The sequence below is a fragment of the Varanus komodoensis genome, unplaced genomic scaffold, assembly GCF_004798865.1.
Source record: "Varanus komodoensis strain SLA01 unplaced genomic scaffold, ASM479886v1 scaffold1, whole genome shotgun sequence".
Classification (NCBI taxonomy): Eukaryota; Metazoa; Chordata; class Lepidosauria; order Squamata; family Varanidae; genus Varanus; species Varanus komodoensis.
In genome coordinates, this window is record NW_025335268.1 from 29,738,026 (window position 1) to 29,760,860 (window position 22,835).

At 43.3% G+C, this 22,835-nt stretch overlaps 1 protein-coding gene across 2 annotated transcripts; it reads right to left on the reverse strand.

Moving 5' to 3' along the window:
- Positions 1-4,276: 4,276 nt before the first annotated feature.
- Positions 4,277-20,212, reverse strand: LOC123018724 (sulfotransferase 6B1-like). Of its 2 annotated transcripts, none has more exons than XM_044421062.1 (8): positions 20,115-20,212; positions 19,456-19,707; positions 17,173-17,309; positions 14,985-15,074; positions 12,842-12,968; positions 9,359-9,453; positions 8,263-8,419; positions 4,277-5,545 (listed from the first exon to the last, which is right to left on the reverse strand). In XM_044421062.1, the coding sequence occupies exons 1-8, from the start codon at positions 20,128-20,130 to the stop codon at positions 5,415-5,417; spliced, it is 1,005 nt and encodes a 334-aa protein (XP_044276997.1). In that variant the 5' UTR covers positions 20,131-20,212; the 3' UTR covers positions 4,277-5,414. The 2 variants fall into 2 exon arrangements, with proteins under 2 accessions (XP_044276997.1, XP_044277006.1); XM_044421071.1 differs by having other exon boundaries at positions 20,177-20,208.
- Between the last annotated feature and the right edge of the window lie 2,623 nt (positions 20,213-22,835).

Below are 22,835 nucleotides of genomic sequence, written 5' to 3' on the forward strand. Positions count from 1 at the left end.
ACAGAATAGTGGCCAGATTGTGCTGAGCCTTAAGGGGAGAAAAGTGGCCATACGCAAAGAAGGAAGGAAAACATTCTTTAGAAATGTGGCCAGACTTGCTTAATTAGCCAAAAGCACGAACGGAAGAAGGCTGCCTTATGTCTCCCCATGAGGCATGACGGAGACATTTTTAGACTGAGTTTTCTAACATTGGGAAATAGAAAGCACAATGAAGCACTCACACAACTTGAGACTGCAATCCGTTTCATTGCAGCTTTGCAGAGGGGCCAAAACTCAATGGCAGAGCGCAGGCCTTGCAGGCAGGAGGTTCCCAGTTGAATGCCCGGCGTTTCTAAGTAGGAGTGGAAAGTCCCACACATGCCTCAAAAGTCTGGAGAGTTGCTGCTTCTCCGTGTTGCCATGAATGAGTTCGATGGCCCGAAGGCCTATCTCTGTATGAGGCAACCTCCTCAACTCAGAAGTCGGCAAGGCTCCAGCTCTGCCTCTTTGAAGAGAGGTTTCTTGGGTTTTGCATTTCACAAGATGGCTTGTCTGTCTTTCTTGATGCTAACTAAGGTATCATGGACAGAATATGCTTATCAAGGTCCCAAACACCCTATTCTAACTAATTCAACTACACCTTGCAGGTAATACATAAGAGTACAATTGCATATTTTAAACAGTGCATGCGGCAGAATCTCAATACCATTATGTATGATAACTAGGTGCTGCAAACACTGCAGAGGACAGAAGTAAACTTTGTTGGGCCAGATTTAGGCTCAATTGTAGATAGAGAACATGTGGTCCACCAGATGGCACTGCACCCTCTATGTTGGCTCAGGATGATGGCGGGCCACCCATTCCTAGACAGCCATGCCACAGTTATCTCACCCAAGACCTGGCGAACACTGACAACCGGAGGCAATCTAACCTTGCGAGCACCTTCTAGATGACAATCCAGTTTGCAAGCAGCCCAGGCCAGCCCACCCATGAAGCAGGGGGAAGTGCCTGCCTGAGGCAGCACAGCTGGAAGAGCAGTGAGCGACTTTCTCCCACCAGCCTGGAGAGGCCACCCTCATCCCCAGGAAGTGCTCTGAAGAGCCCCACCAGCACAAAAGCAGCGGTGGTGCTATCTGAAGCAGCCACAGGCCCTCCATCTGTGTTAGCTCCTGGGACTCCCATGCAATCTCGACACAGGGCCAGTACCTCACACCATCTCAGCCAAGTACTGAGACCTTGCAAGAGCTTGAAGCCCACAGGGTCTCAAACCTCCCTGCCTCCACGGCAGCCCCAGCAAGCAGACCTCCTGTGGGGCAGCAAAGGAAAGGCAACAGGCTCTCCTGCTGGGGGTGGCAGTGGGTGCAGCACTATCAACAGGGAGCAACGTCCATGCGGTGGCAGTGGTAGAGGCTGGGTTCCACAGTGGCTAGGCAAGTTTGCCTGCTTCAGGCAGCAGGCAACTTTTCCCCATGCCTGCAAGCAGCTAGCAGGGCCTCGTCTGACTTACCAAGGGGAGGCAGTGCATCATCTCCTTGGCAACTAAGAGGGCGATATCATCCAATGCTCCTAGAAAACAAAGGTGGATTTCCTGGGTCGCCATGCCAAGGGGAGATAATTCAACCCTTGCAGTGAGCAGGAGCAGACTTAGGGTCACATCTTGATGGGATGCAAAGGGAGAACAGAAGGAAGATAGAAAGACTCTGGACCTAACTACATGAGAAGTTAAATCTGTCCGTGTGTGTGTGTGAATGCAAATGGCATAAATGGGTTGCACTGACAGGACAGAAGGGGAATCTAAACCTTTCTCCTGTTGCTCTGCTCCTGAGAAAACCCCTCCTATGAAAAGGTATTTGCATGGTGAGGAAGCAAGGAGTTTCCAACAAGGAATCACATCTGTGCAAACACACGCACACACGCAGAGGGGTGCTTCCAGATGAAGATTTTTCATGGATCACCATGGCTCATTCACTCCCACTTTACTGGCAGGAAGGGAGGCTTTCCAAGGATGTTGAGTTTTTCCATGTGAGGTTCTCACCATTTCTCCACTCGTTGTTTATGCATACTTTAGATGATACTATAAACTTCCCACTTTGCTCTTGTTTTTCACTGTTCTTTTGTGTGGGTGGAGCAGGGAAAATCTGCATTTTTGGCACCTCCAGTGTAGTTTCCTTATTCATCTGCTCCATAGCCCAATTTATGAAGAATATGGAGCAGAAAGTAGGGAAAAGCCAGAAAAGGGGAAGAACTTCAGGTAGAGGTCCAATCTGAATGATTGCAATGAAACCAGAGCAACAACAGCAGGTTAAACTGCCTTGGCTAGAAAAGCTTGTTATCGTTCATGTGTTTTCGCAACAATTCCACCCTTTCCTTAGTGCAGAAACATCCATGAATAAGGGAAGGAGCAGAACTTCACTGCATTCTTACTGGAGGTGTGGACAGGAAAACAGGCAGGTGACATGGTGGAATGGGAGGAGTCATCCCTGGCAAAGGTAGATGATCATTTGCCATTTCTGTCCTGAAACTTAACCTGAAAGAGTTTTGCCCTTTTCCTTTAACCTTTGTTACTCCTTTGCACGCAATCTGCTTTTTTCTCCAGTTCACCTTTCTACTCACTTAATCGATTCCTTCCTTTTATTTCTTTCCAATCTCAGCAGAGAAATCACCAATTTAATCACCGCTCTTGCCTTGCAGATTGCTTTTCTTCTTTAATAAATGTGTGTTGCACAATTCTGATAAACCAGAATTATGCAAGAACTGTGAAAAATATGTACAAAATTCTTGAGAGACAGGGAGGTACTGAGGCATACTTTTTTATTTTCCTTGGCTCTTTCACAAATATGAAGAGTTCCCTTCTCATGACTGTTCTCCATTGCTGCATTTGTGCATTGAGAGATCATGTTGCTGACTGGCACGAAAATCTGCTTGGAAAACATGCCACTGGACTTTAAGATTATTGGCAGAAGCTCCAGGGAGCTGCTCTGGTATGTCTTGTGGAGGACAAGAAGAAAACTGCACTTCCAAGCCCAACCAAAGCAAGGAAAAACAGAGGAAGGAGCAGCTTCCCTAGAAAACTGGGGACTTGGAGAAAAGTTTGGCTTATTTATTTAAAACATTTCTATGCCGCCCCCATCGCAACGAAGCCTCGGGGTGGCTCACAACAGAAACAAAATACATAAATAAATAACAATATAACAATAAAAAATTTATTTAAAAACCTCCGGTGCATCTCGGCTAAAAATTTAAAATCCTATAAATACAAATAATTTAACAATTAAAATAAGTTTTAAATAAAAAGGTCTTAGTCTGGCGCCGAAAAACAAATAACGATGGGACCAGGCGGACCTCTCTGGGGAGGTCATCTTACACAAAAGATGAACAGGGAAGACAGGACAGAAAACCGTGCAAGTGTGGAGTAAGTGGAAAGGAGGACATTTTCTCCTCTTCTCACAATACTAGAGCCTGGAGTCCTCCCACGAAGCCACTAAGACACTTCTTCACACAGTGCCTAGTTAATATATGGAATTCAGTTCTATGAAATGTAGCAATGACCACCAGGTTGGATGACTTTAAAAGGAAACTGGAGGGGGAATTCATGGAGAAGAAGGCTAGCCATACGTAGCTACTAGTCCCGAAGGCTCTATGCTACTTTGGGGAGCATGGATGGGAGAGTGCTATTGCAACTATGTCCTGGTATTATTATTTAGTTACATTTATATCCCAATGTTTTTTCTCATGAAGAAGCCAAGGTGGCTTGCATAGGCTTCTTTCTCTCCATTTTATCCTGTCAACAACAATCCCGCAAGGTAGGTTACACTGAGAGTCTGCGACTGGCCCAGAGTCACGCAGTGAGGTTCATGTGTGAATGAGGACTAGAACTCAGATCTCTGAGGTCCCAGACCAATGCTCAGACCTCTCCACTTCATTTTCCTCAGTCTGGGAAAAAAGGCACTGAAAAGGCTAGAAAGCATGGAAGCGTCTCTGGAGGATGACAGTATCATGAAAAGACCCCACAAATGGCCATGAGTGTGGGAGAACAATTAGTGACTTGTGCTGAGAAGCCCTTGGGAAGTGAAATTTCACTCACGTAGTCAAAGTTCTCCGGGCAGTTCACAACAATTTAAGCCCTTTTAAAAACATAAAAGTGCAATATAAGAATGCCCATGGTTATAATGGTTGCATTATCCCTTAGTGTCCCGCTAATTATTTATTTGTTTGTTTATTATTTCAAGCTGCCTATTGTGCCACAGCACCTCTGGGTGGTTCACAATCCTAAAATAAAAAGCCACAATAGAACTAATAATAATTAAAAATACAATACATATAAAAATAGAAAAAGGTGTGGTGGCATCAACTATCCAAATGCTTTTTAAAAAGGAAGGTCTTTGCCTGGTGCCAAAAAGATCATAAAGAAGGAGCCAGGCAAATATCCTTGGGGAGAGCATTCCAAATATGGAGAGCAGCAGCAGAAAAGTAATTATTACTCCCACCATGCCCCTGTTGAACCTCTGCATGGCTGCATTTTTAAATTAAATTGCACATTAAATACACAGAGATGTGTGAATGAGCATTATTGCTTTGGTACTGAAAAGGCCGTGCACTTTAGACCATATCACTTGGATCAGCAGGGCAATTTATATTAGATACTGCAACAGTTATTAGCAGAAGATAGTAGTAGTCATGTAGTTTGGTTGGCAGGCCTCCCATCCGGCATATGAAAACATATGGCAATTGATCAAATTTCTACTTTCTGCAATTATGAGGGTAGGGTTCGAGTATTCTAGTATCATGTTGTGATTTATGCCAAATATCTATTTGCAATGCATATTCATGTTTGCTTTTAAAATCTCTGGCATTTGCTATGTAAAAATTCTAGTATAGACACCGTTGCTTGTTTGCCTGATGAAGAATGAATGCAGCCTTGCCCATAGTGGCACCTTCCACAACCGTTGGACTACAACTGACATCAGTGGCAGCCCGCATAGCCAACGTTCTAGGATGATGGGAGTTGTTGGCCAAGTTGGGGAAAGCTGGCTTACTGGAACTAAAATTATGTGCCACTACAAAAGGCTAATCAAATGAAACACACACGATGCTCACAGAAAGAGTAGAAACGTGGAAACACAGTGAGCCAGAAGGGGCCTCCTGGGCCATCAAGTCTGACCTTGGGCTCCAGCCAGCTCCACCCATGTAATCCCCAACATGTGGTGGTCCAGTCGTTAATTCCACATTTATTGGATATGATTGATTATAGTATTAGTATAATGATACGTAGTTTAGCATACTCAAAGTTTGGACAGAAAAATCTGATACAATTCTTGTTTTGCTGAGGGACCAAGTAGAGCTAATTGCAAATTCATCCCAAGAAGATAGCTCTGTTGCAGTCCTTGGAGACAGAGTCGGGTTCACTCCAAGCCACTCTTTCTCTTCCTCAGCATTTATGCCTTGCAGTAGACGTCATACTTTATCTTGCATCCCACCTTGGTTCCTGCTAGGCGCTGTTCAAAAGCAGTGTCCATTTCCTGGTTGTTTGCTTGACTAAAAAGTGTCTTCCAGTCACTTACACCACCTGAAAGTAAATATATATAGTACTATGCATACAATGGAAGAGCCATCATTACCCATTTTCTGCGATGAAATTCATGTTTGCTGTTGCAGTGAAATGTGCACAGTTTTTCTAATGAGCCTGAAATGTCACTGGGCAAGTTTCTACAGCACAGCAAACCATGCACCACAGAAGGTACGGCTTGATGACAGATGATCAGGCACAGTGGATCCGCCAGCCCTATCCCAGGGTCACTGTGGGAGCACCAACATTCCCCCTCCATTGCTGCTTGAAAGCAGTGCTGGATGGGAAAGCTTGAGGGAGCACCCGTCATTTACTCCTAGTCATGAAAAAAGCAGAGAGCCCTGAGGGAAGAGCTATATCAGAACCGGCTCTTCCCTTCAGGTGCAGCCTTAACAAACTGACAGTGTCCAGGGCCTGGGTGCCTGGGTATCAGGTTGGGGCACCAGGGCCCAGACAACTGGCATGATAGACAGGCCCATCCCAAACCGTAGTCAGGGATCAAGACCCAGTCCAGAAATCAAGGTGGGTAACCAACGTGCAAGGTAGGCCTGTCTGAATAGAGCAGAGCAGTCAATGCCATTCAGAGAAACAAGCCAAGGAGAAGTGGACACCCGGGACCAGAGCCAAAGGCAAAGCCAGGCATGGCCCAGAAGCGGAGGCAGGAGCAAGGCAATAGACAGAATTCCCAGAGACAGGCCCCAGGAGGTACAGAGCACTCCAACAACACCAAAGACCCTTGTTGCTGAGACAGCATCTAAAGGGAAGAGCCGGTTCTGATAAAGCTCTTCCCTCAGGCCTCCCAGGTGGTTCTCATAACACCTCAGGTTGTGGGCCCTGATCAGATTCTGGTCTCTGGCCAGAAGAGGGGGCCCTGGTGCTCCCTCCAAACCTCACAGTGGTTTTTCTTCCCACCCCGCAACCAAGGCAGTGCTGAGTCAATGATCACAGCAGCAGGCAGGGGGAGAAGTTCTTCTGGGCCTCTGCCAGGAAAGTCCCCACTGAATGAGCCACTCCTGTGTGTTGCCTCCTGAAGTCCCAGGCAAGGCTCGGGAAGGCAGCATGCCGTGGAACAGGCATGGCCACCAGGTGCTGCTCCCCCAAGCTCCAGGTGGTAGCAGGGAAGCTGATGACAGCTGCCCAAAGAGCTGCTTGGACACTTTTTGGGGCTGTCGTCGCAGCCACGTTGCTGGAGTGGAAAGACTTTCTGTTGCTCTTGCTACAGGGCTCCATGGCTATGGGGCTTCACCTGGGCTTGTGGTGTCTTGATCCGGACAACATAGTAATCCCAGGAGCAGCTATGAAACCCTAAAACAAGCCATGTCTTATTGAGCGGGCTTTGTTGCTGCAAAGAAGCCACCCCACAGTGTTTCTGGGTTCAGATAACATGCTAAGTCACCAAAGTTTTGAACCTACCCCAGTCACTGGCCTACAAGAACAAGGCAACTTTGCTAGTAATTGAGCTCCCAAACTGCATTGCAACCCCTCATATGTGGAATGGGATGAGTGACTGCCAGTGTACGAAGAGGTGAAAATAGGTTCTAGCATCCCTAATATAAATGCACACACACTCCGCCCCACTTTCTATGAAGATTTGCAGATTTACCCTCAGCAGTGTGGCTTGGCATGGCATGTGAAGCCAACCTGGGTGGGTAATGCCGGATGGTTTGTTGCCAGGTTCTCATGAAATTACAGGCTGTGCTGCTGAGGCTAATTATGCAAAGATACACCATGTGTGTATGCATGGGGAAGGGGAATACACCACCGTGGCTTATTTCCCCCTTCATGATCATGCAAACCCAGTCATGGAGAAAAACAACTCAGAGCTAAATGCTATACATCTGATTAAAGTGTTGCCTTTGTTTTCAAAGCTTTGTCATGCTGCTGCTTGTAGATATATTGAATTTATATCTGTGCTAACCCCATTTTTATCCTTTATCGCTCAAAGAACCCCTACTTCACTGTCCATAGACATCTTGCCAACCTTGGTAACAGAGTTTGGTAACAGTTTTCCTTTTTAGAGAGAGCGGCCCCTGTCCTATTGCCTCCACTATTCTGTGGCCTTTCCCATTAATATATTAAAGGTTTTATTCTTTTGCAAATCCCGGCAGCTGAGGGATTTTGGAGTGCCTCCTTTGCTTTCTACTGGCTATGATGCAATACAAATGTTTGGAAGCACTTTATTCATCATCTAGACCAGTGATGGTGAACCTATGGCACAGGTGCCCAGAGGGGCATGCAGAGCCCTTTCTGTCCTCCACGATCGCCCCAGCAGCCATGCGCATATTCAGAAAGATTAAGGGCACCAGGCAACAACTTCACTCATTAGCTGAGACTCACCAGCTTTCACATGGCCAGTCAGTGAGCTGCCAGGGATTTCCTTGGACTGATTTTAGCAGAAGGTAGGAAAGGTAGGAAATACACTCAGATGCCTTTTTCAGGGCCAGCCAAAAGCTGGTGGCCAGTGGAACTTTGCCCCCTTGTGCTGGTGGTCAGCAAATTCAGGTCTTATTGCAGTGTTGGCACTTTGCGATAAGTGTGTTCTGAGTTGCAGTTTGGGCACTCGGTCTCTAGAAAGTTCTCCATCACTGATCTAGACTTAAGTGCTTGGCCAATGCCAGTAGAAGAAAGAGACGATATTCACCCCTTTTTAAATAGGAACTGGATATACACCAGCGGATTCAATGGAATGTACTTTCAGAACACTTTCAAAGTGTTACCTTTCCGGAAAAGCACATCACCAAATTCTCCATGGGTTAATTTGGAATTCTCTTTCATGGCCTTGAAAGTGCTCCTTTCAGCAACAGCACGGAAGTCTTCCTCACTGAGGTCCAGTCCACAGAATTTGGATATCTTTTCAGCCCCTAAAGCTGTGTTCTGCAAAAGAGAAGAGCAAATCATCCATCAGGGAAGGCTCTGGTAAGGTAGGCTCCCATGTATGCAAGTTTCTATGTCTGACAAAGGAATTTGGGAATGCTCAATTCATTCTGACTCCCTTTGCAATTCCTGTCATGGAGAACTCCTGCTTCTAGTTCAGAACCACAGTGCACTACATACGTTATCCACTAAAACACATTCACGTATAACTCCCCTGAGTTTAACAGAGAGCCAATCTCATGCAGTTGTTCAAGATGCTGGTTCTCAAAAATCTTGAGCCGCTTTCAGGTTGAGTCTGATCTAACCCACTCGAAATGCGGCTTCCTTCCCTAAGGGTCACTTCTGGTGGGTCCTTTCTGCTGCTCTCACCACTGCTTCCTTCCCTAAGCAAACCAATAAATGGTCTTAACTGGCCCAAGAGCAGTAAGGGTGACAGACGGTAGGCGTGTGGGCCTACGAGGCTTCAGCTCAGAGGGAAATGGTGGGCGGGCATCGTTTGCCAGTCCCGTCATCACCTGACAAGAAATGGTACCTCATCATTTCTAGCTAAGGGAAAGCAGGGCTATTCTTTTATGAAAACGAACCTTTGGTTGCTTGTCATCTCCTCCCCTTTTTGTTTGATGAAAGAAGGGTGACCAGCATGGAAGCACTTCGGTCAGTTAGGCTATTTGAACTGTCCTGTTGAGTGCTTTTTTAAAAACCCAAATTTTCTTTTTCTGGCGCTTGCTAGGAATTCTCAAGAAGCCTGATTGATTTGGTGACTGTAACTCTCTTGTCTTGCAGTGCCTACAACAGTGAACCTAGTTCTGGATTTCTGTTCAGATAGGAAGCTGCCTGCGTGACCTTGGTTCACCCCTGCCACTTCAGCTTCCTTATAGGCTGGCTGTCCAAGTGCAATGGAAAAGTCGCATACGTAAGTCTGAGTAGTCTTGATTGTACCTCTTTCATTTCCTCGTATGTTATTGGTATGACATTTTCTTTATCAATGTATTTGTTCCACACACAGAGATAGTCAATATAGGATCCCCAAGGCACTAGAGAAATCAGAAATGATGCAGCCATAATTACAGCAAGAATTATACAGATTTTTAAAAAAAACCATTTATTCATGTGAGCTTCAGATTGAGTCATTAAGCAGCTGACCTGGTCTCCTACAGATGTTTCGAGCTACAATATGCATCAGCCCCAGCCAGCATGGCCAATGGTTAGGCATGGTGAAAGATGCCACCCCCCAACATTAGTAGGGTGCCAGGTGTGGGAGGCTTTATAAGATGTTAGACTGTTGCTCCCATGTTAGGATGGTGCATGATGAAGGAAAGCAGTACTGTCTCTTGACTGTTTTCTGCTCATGCACAGAGAAATTCACTCCCATTTTTGTATCCATGGAAATTACTTGACTCAAAACAAATCACAGGCACTTCATTATCCAAACTTTTTCCCATTGTTCTGGGGAACAAATATATTACCAGGTTATTTTTGGCTAAATATTGTCATGTATTCAAACTAATGAAAGTTTTATGCTGCTTAGCTAAGATAATAAATATGTTCACTATGTTCACTTTACTCTGGTGTGTGTGTGTGCGTGAAGGAAGTCTCTGGGATGTTGCCTGAACCAGGTGAGTTGGCCTGAGTTAATCCTGGAAGATCATCACTATGCAAGGTGATTCTGTCTCCGAACCCTGACTGGGCAAATAGGAGGGAACAAATAAATTCTATTTATTGGGATTTGTTGAAGTTGCAGTTATCATGCCTGCCCATTGTGCTGTGGGTTGGTCATGAGCATATGTATTTATCTTTTTATGTAAAATGTCTGCCTTTTTGCTTAAAACCCCGAATTCAGATCTTTGTGTTCCAACAGCAAGATGAGTTTGAGGAACACTGAGAGAAGAATATGGTAATTACATCTGGAAAGGACAGGACAGGATCTATGATGGCATGACAGTCAGGATCTCTGAGTTAGTAAGGCACACATGATTACTTCCCCAAGGGGAGAATCAGTCTGGATGCACCGTCGTTACTGGTTTTTCGGTGCCAGGTAAAGACCTTTTTATTTAAACATCATTTTAATTGTTAAAATATATGACCTGGCCAGGGCAACTTCTTCTTCCTTCTCTTTTCTCCTCCTATATTATTTATTTACTTATTTTATACTGATAATTTTAATTTTATATTATTATGTTTGTAACTCAATGTATTTTTTGTATTTTTGTATTTAATGGTAATTTATTATGTTCTATTGTATTTCAATGTATTTTATTGTGTTGTAAGCCGCCCCGAGGCTTCGGCAAGGGGCAGCATAGAAATGTTATAATAATAATAATAATAATAATAATAATAATAATAATAATAATAATAAAAAGTAAGGGGGAAATGTTGATTTTGAATCCTCCAACGGACATGTGAACTAGGACCTTATCTTTTCCAGCAGCAAGTGAGGCAATGTCTAAGGAAAACATAAATGCCTGGTTTGCATGTAATAACCACAAGAAGACCATCTAGTGATATCTTGTTATAATTCCTGAATAAACCAGGGAACTGTATTTAGCATTAACTATGGTTTAGTCAAACAAACCAAGATTATTAACCATGGTTTGAAATCTGCTTGTTTGGACAAACCATAGCTAACACTAATGACAGTTAAGGCATAGTAACGAACTATGGAAGCAAATTCAACAGGGGAGGGGAGGGGAGGGGAGGGGAGGGGAGAGGAGGGGGTACATGAACTCAGAGCTTAAATATGTAATGTTAGTTTTCACTCCATTTTTGTCAGTGACAACTACAACTCAGAGCACAATAATTCATGGCAAATAAGCAATCCAAATTGCTCTGCTCATTATCTGGAACTTCTTTTGTGGATCCTTTTCTGGATCTTCTGTCTGATCATGTTCCTTGTTCATGTCTGTGCATTTCCTTGCCCCCTTGCAATGAAGCAAATGAAGCCAACAGACACACAAACATGTGCAATGAAGCACTTTTAACCTTCATTCTAATGTTCACTGTTTCTGGGGTCTTTTTGTATCCTAGGCCCAAAGTTGTCTCTGTCCAAACTTACTCTACCTATGAAAGGCCATTGTTGCCTGACTGTTTCCCCTAAGAAGTTACAGTCAGAATAAGAACAGATTTTAGGTTTTAGTTAGTACGGTAATTTAAGACTTAATTCTTCCTGCCTCAAGGTACAGTCAACTACAGAATGCTTTGCCTATTACTTCCATTCAACATAACAATGCTTTGGTCTTTAAACATCAAAGCAGCATAACAATGTGTTCACTTATTAGCAGTGCTTTTTTTGTCATAGAATGTACCGGAACAGAGTTCCAGCACCTTTTTTCGACGGGTTTTCCAAGTTTTAAAAGTAACTTTTGAAAATTTGATATTTGGTCCATGGGGATTTGAATCGCCCTGTCGAGCATAGCAGGTTGTTTTTCGGCACCAAGTAAAGACCTTTTTATTTAAACATCATTTTAATTGTTAAAACATATGATCTGGCCAGGGCAACTTCTTCTTCCTTCTCTTTCTCCTTCTATATTTTTATTTACTTAATTTATACTGATAATTTTAATCTTATATTTGTAAATCAATGTATTTATTGTATTTTTGTATTTAATGGTAATTTATTATGTGCTATTGTATTTCAATGTATTTTATCGTGTTGTAAGCCGCCCCGAGGTTTCGGCAAGGGGCGGCATAGAAATGTAATAATAATAATAATAATAATAATAATAATAATATCATTCAAATGGTGCATGCGGGCTGCTTGTGCGTCACGTCCGATGCACGCGTACTTCATCCACTCTGGTTGTGATAGTGCTGCTCGGCTCGTGATTGGTCGTGTGGTCGCGTGCTGAGTGCTTACTGCGGGTGGCGACTGTTATGTTTCATTACACAACTGACATGTGTGGGTGTGTGTACCGTGATTGACTATGTGTGAAAGGTAAATAATTTCATGAGTTGTGGCACCTTTTTTCTTACCAAAAAAGCACTGCTTATTAGGTTCTATCTTTCTTTGCAGGACTGGTATACTCCTCTTCCTCACAATCAAAGAAACAAAGAAGGCCTGTAGTAAATTTTGCTTTGTGTCCCATGGGCTATTGTTATTCTGTTTTTAGCTCCGACAATATTTATAGTAAGAAAAGTTTATACAAAGAAAATTCTGAAAAACAGGCAGCAAAATTTTGTTTCCTACTCTGCATCATTTGCTATTCTGCAAGTGACAATATCCTAGAAGGACTATATTGCAGATCTAATTATGTGTAAGTTGCCAACGAAAGTGAGCCTAGGATAGAAAAATCATTCCAAGATGCAAGATAAACTGATTCTATAGTATCTAGCATTTACTGTCTTCATAGGAGACATTCAGTGTCTATGATTGCATATGTATTAGACATATGTATTAGCTGACATTGATAGAAAAGGAAAATATACTTTGTCCTTCCATTTGAGCTCGAAAATATGCATCAAATGTATCATAAGGCGGATATGCAGCAAAGGTATTGCAAAAATGGAAAAAAGATGCAGTAACATCTTTTGGATTCCGAATCAGCAGCACTATCTGAAAAACAGAACATGAGAATGACAAATTAGAAAGGATGGAACTGTAGCCTTTAGAAGATGTAACTTATTCTAGGTGCCACATGTTGTTCTTCTGATTCCATGCTGTCAATTTAGCTACTGATTGGCAAGTACAGAGACGCATGGGTTTCACCTGCGATGCAAATTGGACCAGGCCAGGCTACAGAAAGCTGTCGGAAACCTCATTTCCACAACCCACATTGTGAGTTGTGCTGTATCATTGGTTGCTCCTGGAACAACAGAGGGCACGGGATGAGATCTCAGCACTAGGATGAAAAGTTAAGGCTAGCACAACACACCTGCAATATGATTCTTTTGCTGAAATATGTGGACAACTCTCTTAGAAGATATGATTACACCTAAGGCTTCCTGCATCTGTTATTTGTATTTTCTTCATAAGGAGTTTAATGAGTTTGACCTCAGAGTAGATTTCATGCATCTTCTTAAAAAAGGGGGGGGGGGGGAATGACACCTGATGTGTGACTATTGCTTTATAAGGTGAAAAGGGGCAAGAACACCTTTGTTCTACCTTTGGATAGAGAAAAGAAAAGTTCTACAACGCCCATCATTCCACAACCAGTTTTTTTCCCTGTTTAAACATGTGTAAGTTTATGCCCTAAACATCTTAAGGCTTTGTTGTCTCAAGGAGAGCCTGTTGCATTATGAAACTACTCGTTTGTTAAGATCACCAGGAGAAGCCCTTTTGAAGATCACCTTTACATGGACAGAACTTTTTCCCATGCTGCTCCCAATCCCCAAAATGCCTCTTCCTGGAGTTACGACATTCAAAAAGGCAGTCAAGACACATTTTATCTTGGCTTTTAAATTTGTTTTATGGCTTTTAGATTTGTTTTATGGCTTTTAGATTTGTTTTATGGCTTCTAATGTTACCTTTAATGTTTTATTATGTTTCTCCCTGATTATTGTCTTATGTTCTGAATATTTTGTAAACCAACATGCTGGGTTTCATACAGAAAAGACAGAAATTAATATATAAGCAATATGCCTTATGTTACCTTTGTCTGCAATGACAGTACCAGTCTATTCAGGTTGCACAAAGTGCTACTGAGGCCTTGCGGGTCTCCCGCAGCTTGAATTTGAAAGCTCCTTTGCTGTAGGCTCTGCCTGATTTATTGTTTCTTCTTGATCATGGTTGGTGGACTGAGCAGGCAAGAAGACCATTCTGCTCACACAGTGGCCAGCCAGATGCCTGTGGGAAGCCCACCAGGAATGATGAAGGAGTGATAAATAGCCTCTTAATTGTTCCTTGAGTAGCTTTACTTTATTGCCACAGTGTTCGTTTCTGTCCCTGTGCAAGAAGCTTCAATGACCAATTCATTATTTTCATTATTTTGAAAAAGGAAAAGAAAACAAGAAAAAGAAATAAAAATTGAACCTTCCTTGTATCACACAGAAACAAAAGCAAATATTCGGATCAATTAAGGGGCGATTCAGTACAAAACCTCAAGCCATGATCAACAGGAATACAATGGGCACAGGACTTGCAAAATTTTAAGAAGCACTAGAAAGGATTTTTTTCTGAAAAACACCTATAGATGAGCAAATACAAAGCTATCATGGTACAATGCAGTACCAGAGTACTATATTATTATTATTATTATTATTATTATTATTATTATTATTATTATTATTATAACATTTCTATGCCGCCCCTTGCCTAAGTACTACTAGACGATCAAACAGCATGTGCAGCATGTTACGGAATCCATACGTCAACAATGTTAACAGGATCTGGTGCGGAATCTGATGGCCGGGCAGAACTGGAGTAACGTACACCATCCAACCTCAACATTATGACTGGGCAATGGGCATGAATAATTGTTGTGCAAACATGGAAAATGATGACCCGATCACCTGCTTGGGTAGCCATATAATGAGATTTTTTGTAATGGTTTGTTTATGTCGTATGAAAGGGTACCGTTAAAAGAAAATATTACAGTTCCTAGGATTACAGTGCATTCAAGTAGTTACTCACTTTGGCTTTGTTCTCGAAAACAGATACTGGAAGCTTATCTGGGCGAAGGTGAGTAAAGATCACTCTCCTGGACGGATAGGTTTTCATCCTCTTTCAGGACCAAGATAAACCAGCATGAGGAAGAAAGCAAAAAGGAAACACATTTCCTTCATGGTAATGACCAAGAGATGCTAGAATGTCTCGTGTGCTGTTTGCCAACAGCAGCACTGTTTGGACAGTATTGACTTTTGCCTTATTCTTTTGAAACTTCGTTCAATAATTTCAACATACGAGTTAAAGCTTCTGTCAGCTGAGCAATTCCCAGGCAGATCATTTGGGAAATCAGCCACTTCTTTTCGAAAACATTTGTTGTTGTTCCTGCAGCCACCTCTTTAGTAATCGTAGGGGCACTGCAACTCTTTTTGGTGGCTGCCATTTTTAATCCCAGAATTCATGTTATCTGGGGACATTCTGTGTAGGTGGAGGGGAGGCACACAAGTGGCAGCCCTCACCATCAGCCACCAATTCACTCCAGAAAGGCACAACATCCAGAGAGAGAGAGAGAGAGAGAGAGAGAGAGAGAGCGCGTGCGAGCGAGCGAGCGAGCGAGCGAGCGAGCCAGCCTGGGGGATGGGTTTACTCAACTTCAGAACTCATTCCCTGATATATTGTGGAGGTGAATATCTGCGTTTTTATATTATCAACAGAGAATCGTAGAACAGTCGAGCTGGAAGGGCCATCGAGTCCAACCCGCCGCTGTTGCAGGACACCATGTCACACCATCCCACTCAGATGGCCATCCAGTTTCTTTTTGAATGTCTCTAGTGCGGGAGAGCCCACCACTTCTCTAGGCAGCTGGTTCCACTGTTGTATTGCTCTGACAGTGAGGAAACTGTCAGATAATTCAAGACTGTGGCAGAAGAAGGAACAAGAGGAGGAGGAGTTTTCAGAACATTTTCAACCTTCTGAAGAATGGAAAGGTATCACCTAGATTTTAAGAACATAAAATATCATATACACAAATACATATGATCCAGAGTTTCTGAATACTCTGTTGTCTCAGTGGATATAGTTTTGTGTGCATGGAGTTGCTCCTTGCACTAAAATAAATGAGGAAGCTTTTATACACATGGGTGCCTTGAGGATAGATTGGAGCCTCTGTAGCTACCATATCACTGTCATGAGGGATCTATACAGAACATGATTTATTATTGTACATACAACCAGCTTCTAAGGTAGAACATTATTATCCTATTTAACAGATGGCCAACTGAGGCTGTAGACAAGCCTTAATCCCAAAATGACTAAGTTTATGACAGTGATAGAATTAAACCCAGATCTTCCAAGTGCTGTATGCACTATACTTTTTACTGGCTCTTGATCTAGTGTTCCTCATCACCTTTGGATAAGAGACACTGTTAAGAGAACACTGAATATTGTGAGATATAAATGCAGGTAAATTGCTACTTGGGCTTTCTATAAAGATAGTCTTTCCATTAAAGACAGATCCAAAATCATTTGGGGTTGGGTTTTGTTTTTTAGGTTTGCTTGCTTGCAGAACATTTCGAACTATGTCAGAAAGCATTCCCTGTGAGTATTTTTCAGCAATGCCCTCTCTCGCACCTTCTTTAAGTCTTTGCTTGTCCCCACCAGTCCCACCATGTGCAACTAAATTCCTCTATCAAGAATATTTCCGTATAGCCTGAAATGCCTGATCATGCCTAATCTTGGAACCTAAGCACAGTCATGTCTGGTTGAAGTCTGGATGGGTGACTTCAATGTTGTGAACTGCCCAGAAAGCTTTGGCCATAGGTGGTATAGAAATATAATGTAATGAAGGAGAAGGAGAAGGAGAAGGAGAAGGGGACGAGGAGGAGCAGTAGGAGAGTGGACTTTGCAGGACTAACCATGAGGGAACTCTAGGACATCTGCAGAAATGCACGGCTTCCTCAGTGAGGTCGAGCACTGGAAGCCATGCAAGTGAGTGGACATTCCATGGCAATGTCCATGGAATTTGCACCCCCTCAATATTGAGCCTCAGTTTCATAAGGAGGTGCACTTCAATTTAGACTTTGGGAGCTAAAGGTGGAGGAAGCCTTAAATGAGGAAAAAGTAAAGGGCACAGGAGAGGTGCGGGGTTCTGATGTCATCAACCCTTGCCAATTATGTTTGGACAATCCAACTTTCTGTACAAATGAAGATGGCTAACCTGATACTTTTCAGGATCTCCAATTTCAATATAAGGAATTTCTGCTAGTAACAGTTCTTCATTCAGCTTGTGTGGTTCATGTTTCTTTGCAGATGTGACTACTAAATCAGTAACAATCTGGCCAACCCAGTTGGTTCCTGGAAGAAATAAAGAACTGGAAGTAGAACATTTTTGTTCTTTACCTTGTAACTATGCACAACAAATGGAGGACCAGTTATTTCATAGGCATGAAGTTTGGTGGGTTTCAGAAAACAAATTACCTATCAATTTGGGCCTTTTTTTCTTTAACAGGCGGCATTTGCAGGCCGTTCGTGATCACAGAGCTGATGGGCCCTGGATAATCGCTTAGTCCAATCCCTATGCTAAACTAAGACTAGGCTGGGAACAAGACTTTGAAATGTGACTAAACTGGCTGAGTTTTTCTGTGGTCTTATTCTCTTAGTCATGCCCCACACCTTTGACTCTAGTCCCACATCTTAGGTACTCACCTTCCACCTCTGCCATTCCCCTGCCTTCCATCTGACATGCTCCACAAGAAAGATGCCTTCTTTCAGAGGGATCCTTTCTTTTGCACAAATGATGCATAAACCCTCATTGCCTGCAAGGGATTATGGGCCAGTGCTCCACACCTCGTTTGCAGCCAAGGAGAAGTCTCCCACCCTACCCCACCCCACCCCCATCTCAGGGACTGCCCCACCTCCTGCCCTTCCTTCCTCCCAGCTGCTGCTCTTACTTCCCTGCCTCTCCAGGACCACAGCGATGGTGGTGGCAGCAGCCCACCCCTTCTCCTCTCCTTGCCCTATTTCCCTCTGACTCGTTTTGCAGAGGCATGGCCCTTGGAGTGCTATCAGAGGGTACCACGAGGTGCTTCCGCTTAGCTTGATGGAGATCTGCCCAGGCCTGACCAGTTTACCTCTGAACAGACACGCTGCTGGTGCATTCGGATGAGATTTGGGATGCTGACTGAAAGTGCTGCTGAGCTACGCAGCCCTGCTTACTTGGGAGGAGATACCTCCCTGTAGACACCTCTCCTGCATTTCTTCTGCACAGGCTTCAAATCAGTCAGGGAGTGATGTTTAGGAAGGAAAAATTATGGCCACTCCCTCACTCTCCGGCCTGCATGATGAGCTGGGGAGCTGTAGAACTTGTTTTGTCTACATAGGAACTAGATTGCCCCCTAAGAATCAGATTTTGGCCCATTTACAGTGGTACCTTGGTCACAAACTTAATCCATTCCAGGATTCTGGCTGCAACCCAAATTGGTCATAAGCCAGGTCAAATTTCCCCAGAAGGGTCAAAGTAAATAAGGTTAATCCAGTTAGTGATAGTTAAATACTGAAAACAGAATTGGGTTTTGCAAGGCATGAATGGTATAATGAAATATGGAATATGGTAATTAATGAAAAACTGATGACAGAAGGGTTAATGAAAGCAAATAAATATATGGAAATTTGGGAAGATTTTGTAAAAGCAGTACTGATAGAAGGTAAAGGTTGCAAACCTAGTCAAGATTATATGAATTTCTGGAGGGGATATGGATATAATTGAAGTATATTATTAATTGTTATAATATGTGAATTAAGTGGAGGTAGTATTGATCTCCGGGGTGGTGGGAGCACTTTATCATTTACTTTTCTAATTACTAATTGAGTTTCTGTATGTAACATTATTGTCGTATTGTATTTATGTTTCTTTTTCTGTATTTAAAAATAAAATAAAATGGGGGGGGGAAATAAGGTTAATCCATTCTGTAACCATTTTTTAATCACAAAAATTTGAAACAAAGTGACAATGAACGACAAAGTAACAAAGAACAAAAAAGATTGCAGCCACCCCCCCCCCCACCACGACCGCGGCCACCTCCCCCCCCCCACCTCAATGACACCCCCCCCCCCCCCCCCCCCAGCACGACCATGATCGTACAGGGAAGACGGGCACAATCGTGATTGTCACCCGATGCAGAGTGTGCGACCTGTGGCAATTTTTTTCTGAAATTTCTGTTTGCAACCCAATTTGTAACCATGCAACCATGGGACACAAATGCCCAAGGCTGGGCAGCTTTTTTTAAGAGTTGTTCATTTTCTTGCCTACAGCTAAATGCAGATGCAAAATCTATATTGCCATTGATTCTGGACCAACTTTCCCCATGTTTTCATTCCAGTCTCAACCCTCAACTCCACTTAGATCGCACTGCTGTCGCGCGTTACTTCTCATAAAAGTTGAGACTCAAGTCTGTCTTGGTGTGCCCTATCTTCCTTTTTCATATGAAAGAACCAGACTCACCAGATTTGCAGTATCCTGCTAGAATTATATCATCACTCCGTGCTTCAAAGGACTCAAGAGCCTTGAAGACCTCTGGGCTGCAGAGAGTTACAGGGTACACAACTCCGTCATAAGTAAATAGCTTCTCTTCTTGACTCATCTTTTCACCCTCTTCCATTGCCTTTTCTAGAATCTCAATGAACTTTTTTCTAACGTACGGCATTTTAAAACGATTCTTTTCTTCTTTCTCTTTTTCCTGATCGTGGAATGACTCTGTGAAGAACGCGAGAGACACAGCTCAGCTAAAATACACCCATTATTCAATGTACGTATTTAAAGTGCTTGAAGCTACCTTCTCTGGTTAGCTTACGAACAATCCTTAAAATTATAAATTACAAAAACAGTTACAACCAGTTCACACACATTTAATAGATGCCATTGAAAGAAACAGTTTTAAGGTCTCTCTAAAAACAAATCAAGGCGGAGCTGCACATATTTCTTTTGGCAGATGCTCTAAAGTTTGGTGCTGTTTTTAGCTGGTCCCAGACTTCTGTAATGTCTTTTCTGGTTGGGCTGACATGTAGACAAACATGAGAAAACCTGAACAAACAAAGCCACAAAACCTAGAGACCTCCCTGAGTCTCTCCCCTCTCCCTGCCTTTCAGTCCCAAATGTATAACCTTGCTTCTCAAGCATTTCTCAGTGTTTTTCTGTAGTTGCTTATTTTGCAATGCATTAGTACTTGCCTGGGCAGCAATCTGAAGTCCAGTCCGATACAGGATGAGTGAAAAGTTTGCAATTCCTGCTAATATGGAATGAGCAAGGGCTCTATATATGGTCTTCTTATTTGCTCAACAAACTGCAGCCTGCAGGGGGACAAAAAGAAGACTCCACCTCCAACTTTTTTTTTCTAGTCCTGAGTTGGGCACATTTTTACAATTGGTGCACAGACAGTGCAAAATGCATTTCTCCTTTCTTTGTTTGTGAAAAGGAGTTTTCAGAACTTCCTGTCAAAACTCTGGTTTCTTTAAAAGGGGATTGATAAGGCAAGGGGGAATCGAATAGGATCTATGTACAGACACATGCCCCAGTCCAACTCCCCACCCATTGCTCAAGTAAAAGCCCCTTGGAAAGGGGCCCAGAGGTTTGGGGGCAAGCTATCAATGCTGCCAAAACTCCTTTCCCCCCAGAAAAAGGGGTGGGAAGGACATTTACACGTTTGTGAATAACTGGAGTCAGTGCTTTTTTTGTAAAAAAAAAAAAAAAGTGCCCGAACTCACGTCGCCACCGGCAGTAAGCACTGAGCGCGCGACCACACGCACCAATCCCAAGCCGACCAGCGTCCCAAGCCGGGCGGCGAGGACACAAAAGCAGCCCACAGGCACTGGGTTAATGATGTTTCCTGCTGACCTGCTACGCCGACAGGCGATTCAAAATCACTTCGTAAAATCCATTGGAAAAAAAGGTGCCGGAACACTGTTCCGGTGCGTTCTATGACAAAAAAAGCCCTGACTGGAGTTACAGTAAAAGTGCAAAATGTGTCTCATCTTGAAGCCTGTCGGGGTTTGTTTTATTCTACTTATCTATTGCAAGCTGTCCTGAGACATTCTGTAGAGAACGGGATAGAAAAGCTTTTGATACATACATACATACATACAGTGGAGGATCTTGCTGAGAAGGGAGTGTAAATCAAGCCACCCCATTTTTGGGAGCAAAGATCTCTTGCATCATACTTTCTCTTGATAGCTTGCCTTTTGAAAGCTGTCAAGGAAGAACGAAGGGGGAAAGAACCTATCGGAGCCTCTTTGTGGCAATGCCCAAGGTTGGCACCTGCTGCACTTGGGGAGCAGGTCATCCCCCCAAACCAGGACATGTCCAGATGAGGCTTCAAATACCTGCAATTGCAGAACTATGAGCGTCTATATTTGTGTAAGTGTGTTTAAAAAGAAATGGAAAAATAACAACATCTGTCTCCACACTTCTGTGCACATAACAAGCAAGCAAACAAAACTCTGAGAGCCCTCCTCCAAAAGTCCTGTTTGGGCCCTTTGAAAGGACTGTCGGTGGTTACCAAAATAAAAGGTAATCTACAAGCCAGTTTTTGTGATCTGCTATGTGTGTGTGTGTGTGGGGGGGGGGGGGTGTTAAAGGGCAAAAAAGCATCAGGGAGCCAAAAACCACTCTTGATTATGGTTGGAAGAAATTCAACACCAAGTCATTTCCAACTGCTTCTTGGGCAGGTGTGGGAGAGGCATAAATTATACCTGAAAATTACCTGCTTGAAAATCAAATTTTTCATCAAGTCCTTCAGCCTTCGTTTTATTGTAGGTGGCTATTTATACTTCCAGCATTGTAACATTAGTCTTTTAGCTGTCCAAAGGGCAGTAAAAATCCAAGTTGACTTTGCATTAAGCTCCAAGAGGTGGACACATAGTTAAGAAGAATGTGGATATCCATAAACATTAGATAAATTTCCATCACAAAATTTATCCAGATTACTACCTCCTCCTGAAAGGAAAGCGGCCTTGGGCATTGCCAGACGATGGGACTAAGAGAAGCTTTAGCTGCATCGCACTTGCACTGCAGCCTGTGGTGGGTTGCCATGGCCTGTGAACCGGGTCACTGACTCAGATCATGGGTCCACTTAGTTGAGTATTATTGACAGTGACTAGCCCTGGCTCTTCAAGTTTTCAGAAGGGTTTTTTCCCAGCTCTTCATGGAAATGCCAGGATCACACCTGGGACCTTCTGTGTTCAACATCTGCATTCTTCCACGCAGGTGTGGCCACCCATACTGCACTCACACAGATCAACTTTACACAATCCAGACTAGGGTAAGCAAGTATAAGCTTGTCATTCGAATTAACATTACGCGAGCTCAACCACGATCTGCATGTCAAGTCACATGAAGAACATGTGTGCATGCTACACAGCTGTAGGAAATGAAGCTTGCACAAATGGCTTACCCATTTTTCAAAAGGGAAACACTGAAGCTGAGGGCATTTCTACTCTTAGAAATATTCCGTGCATCCATTGGAGATAGCTCAAAGAAGGAAGCCAGTCCGCAGGGTATGAGATCTGTGAATGTGTGGCAGAGATCTGAACATGCAAGGCAGGTCACTCAAGACAGTGAACCACATTAGGCACACACTGCAGGTCAAGTTACAATTAAATGCTCAAGTAGCTGAGCATCTAGAAAACACTTTGGGTGCCTCCAGTATTTTCTTGCAGCATTGCCTGAACTCTTTCATGGAATTTTACAGATGTTCAGGATGTTGGTATTTTCCATTCATAATCCTCCTTTGCTTTCCCACTTCAATTTTTTTCCCTTCATACAGAAAGCCATTAAGGAGAAAAGGGCAGAAACACATTTCTAATGCTAACTGATGGCCTGCACACTCA

Bases quoted from the DNA above. Each gene is read 5' to 3' on its own strand.
- LOC123018724 (XM_044421062.1), bottom strand. The intron at 17,310-19,455 runs GTGAGTCTGGTT...TATTTCTTCCAG, and splicing joins AGCAGGATACTGCAAATCTG to GAACCAACTGGGTTGGCCAG. The intron at 15,075-17,172 runs GTTAGCCATCTT...TGGTCCTGAAAG, and splicing joins GAGATCCTGAAAAGTATCAG to AGGATGAAAACCTATCCGTC.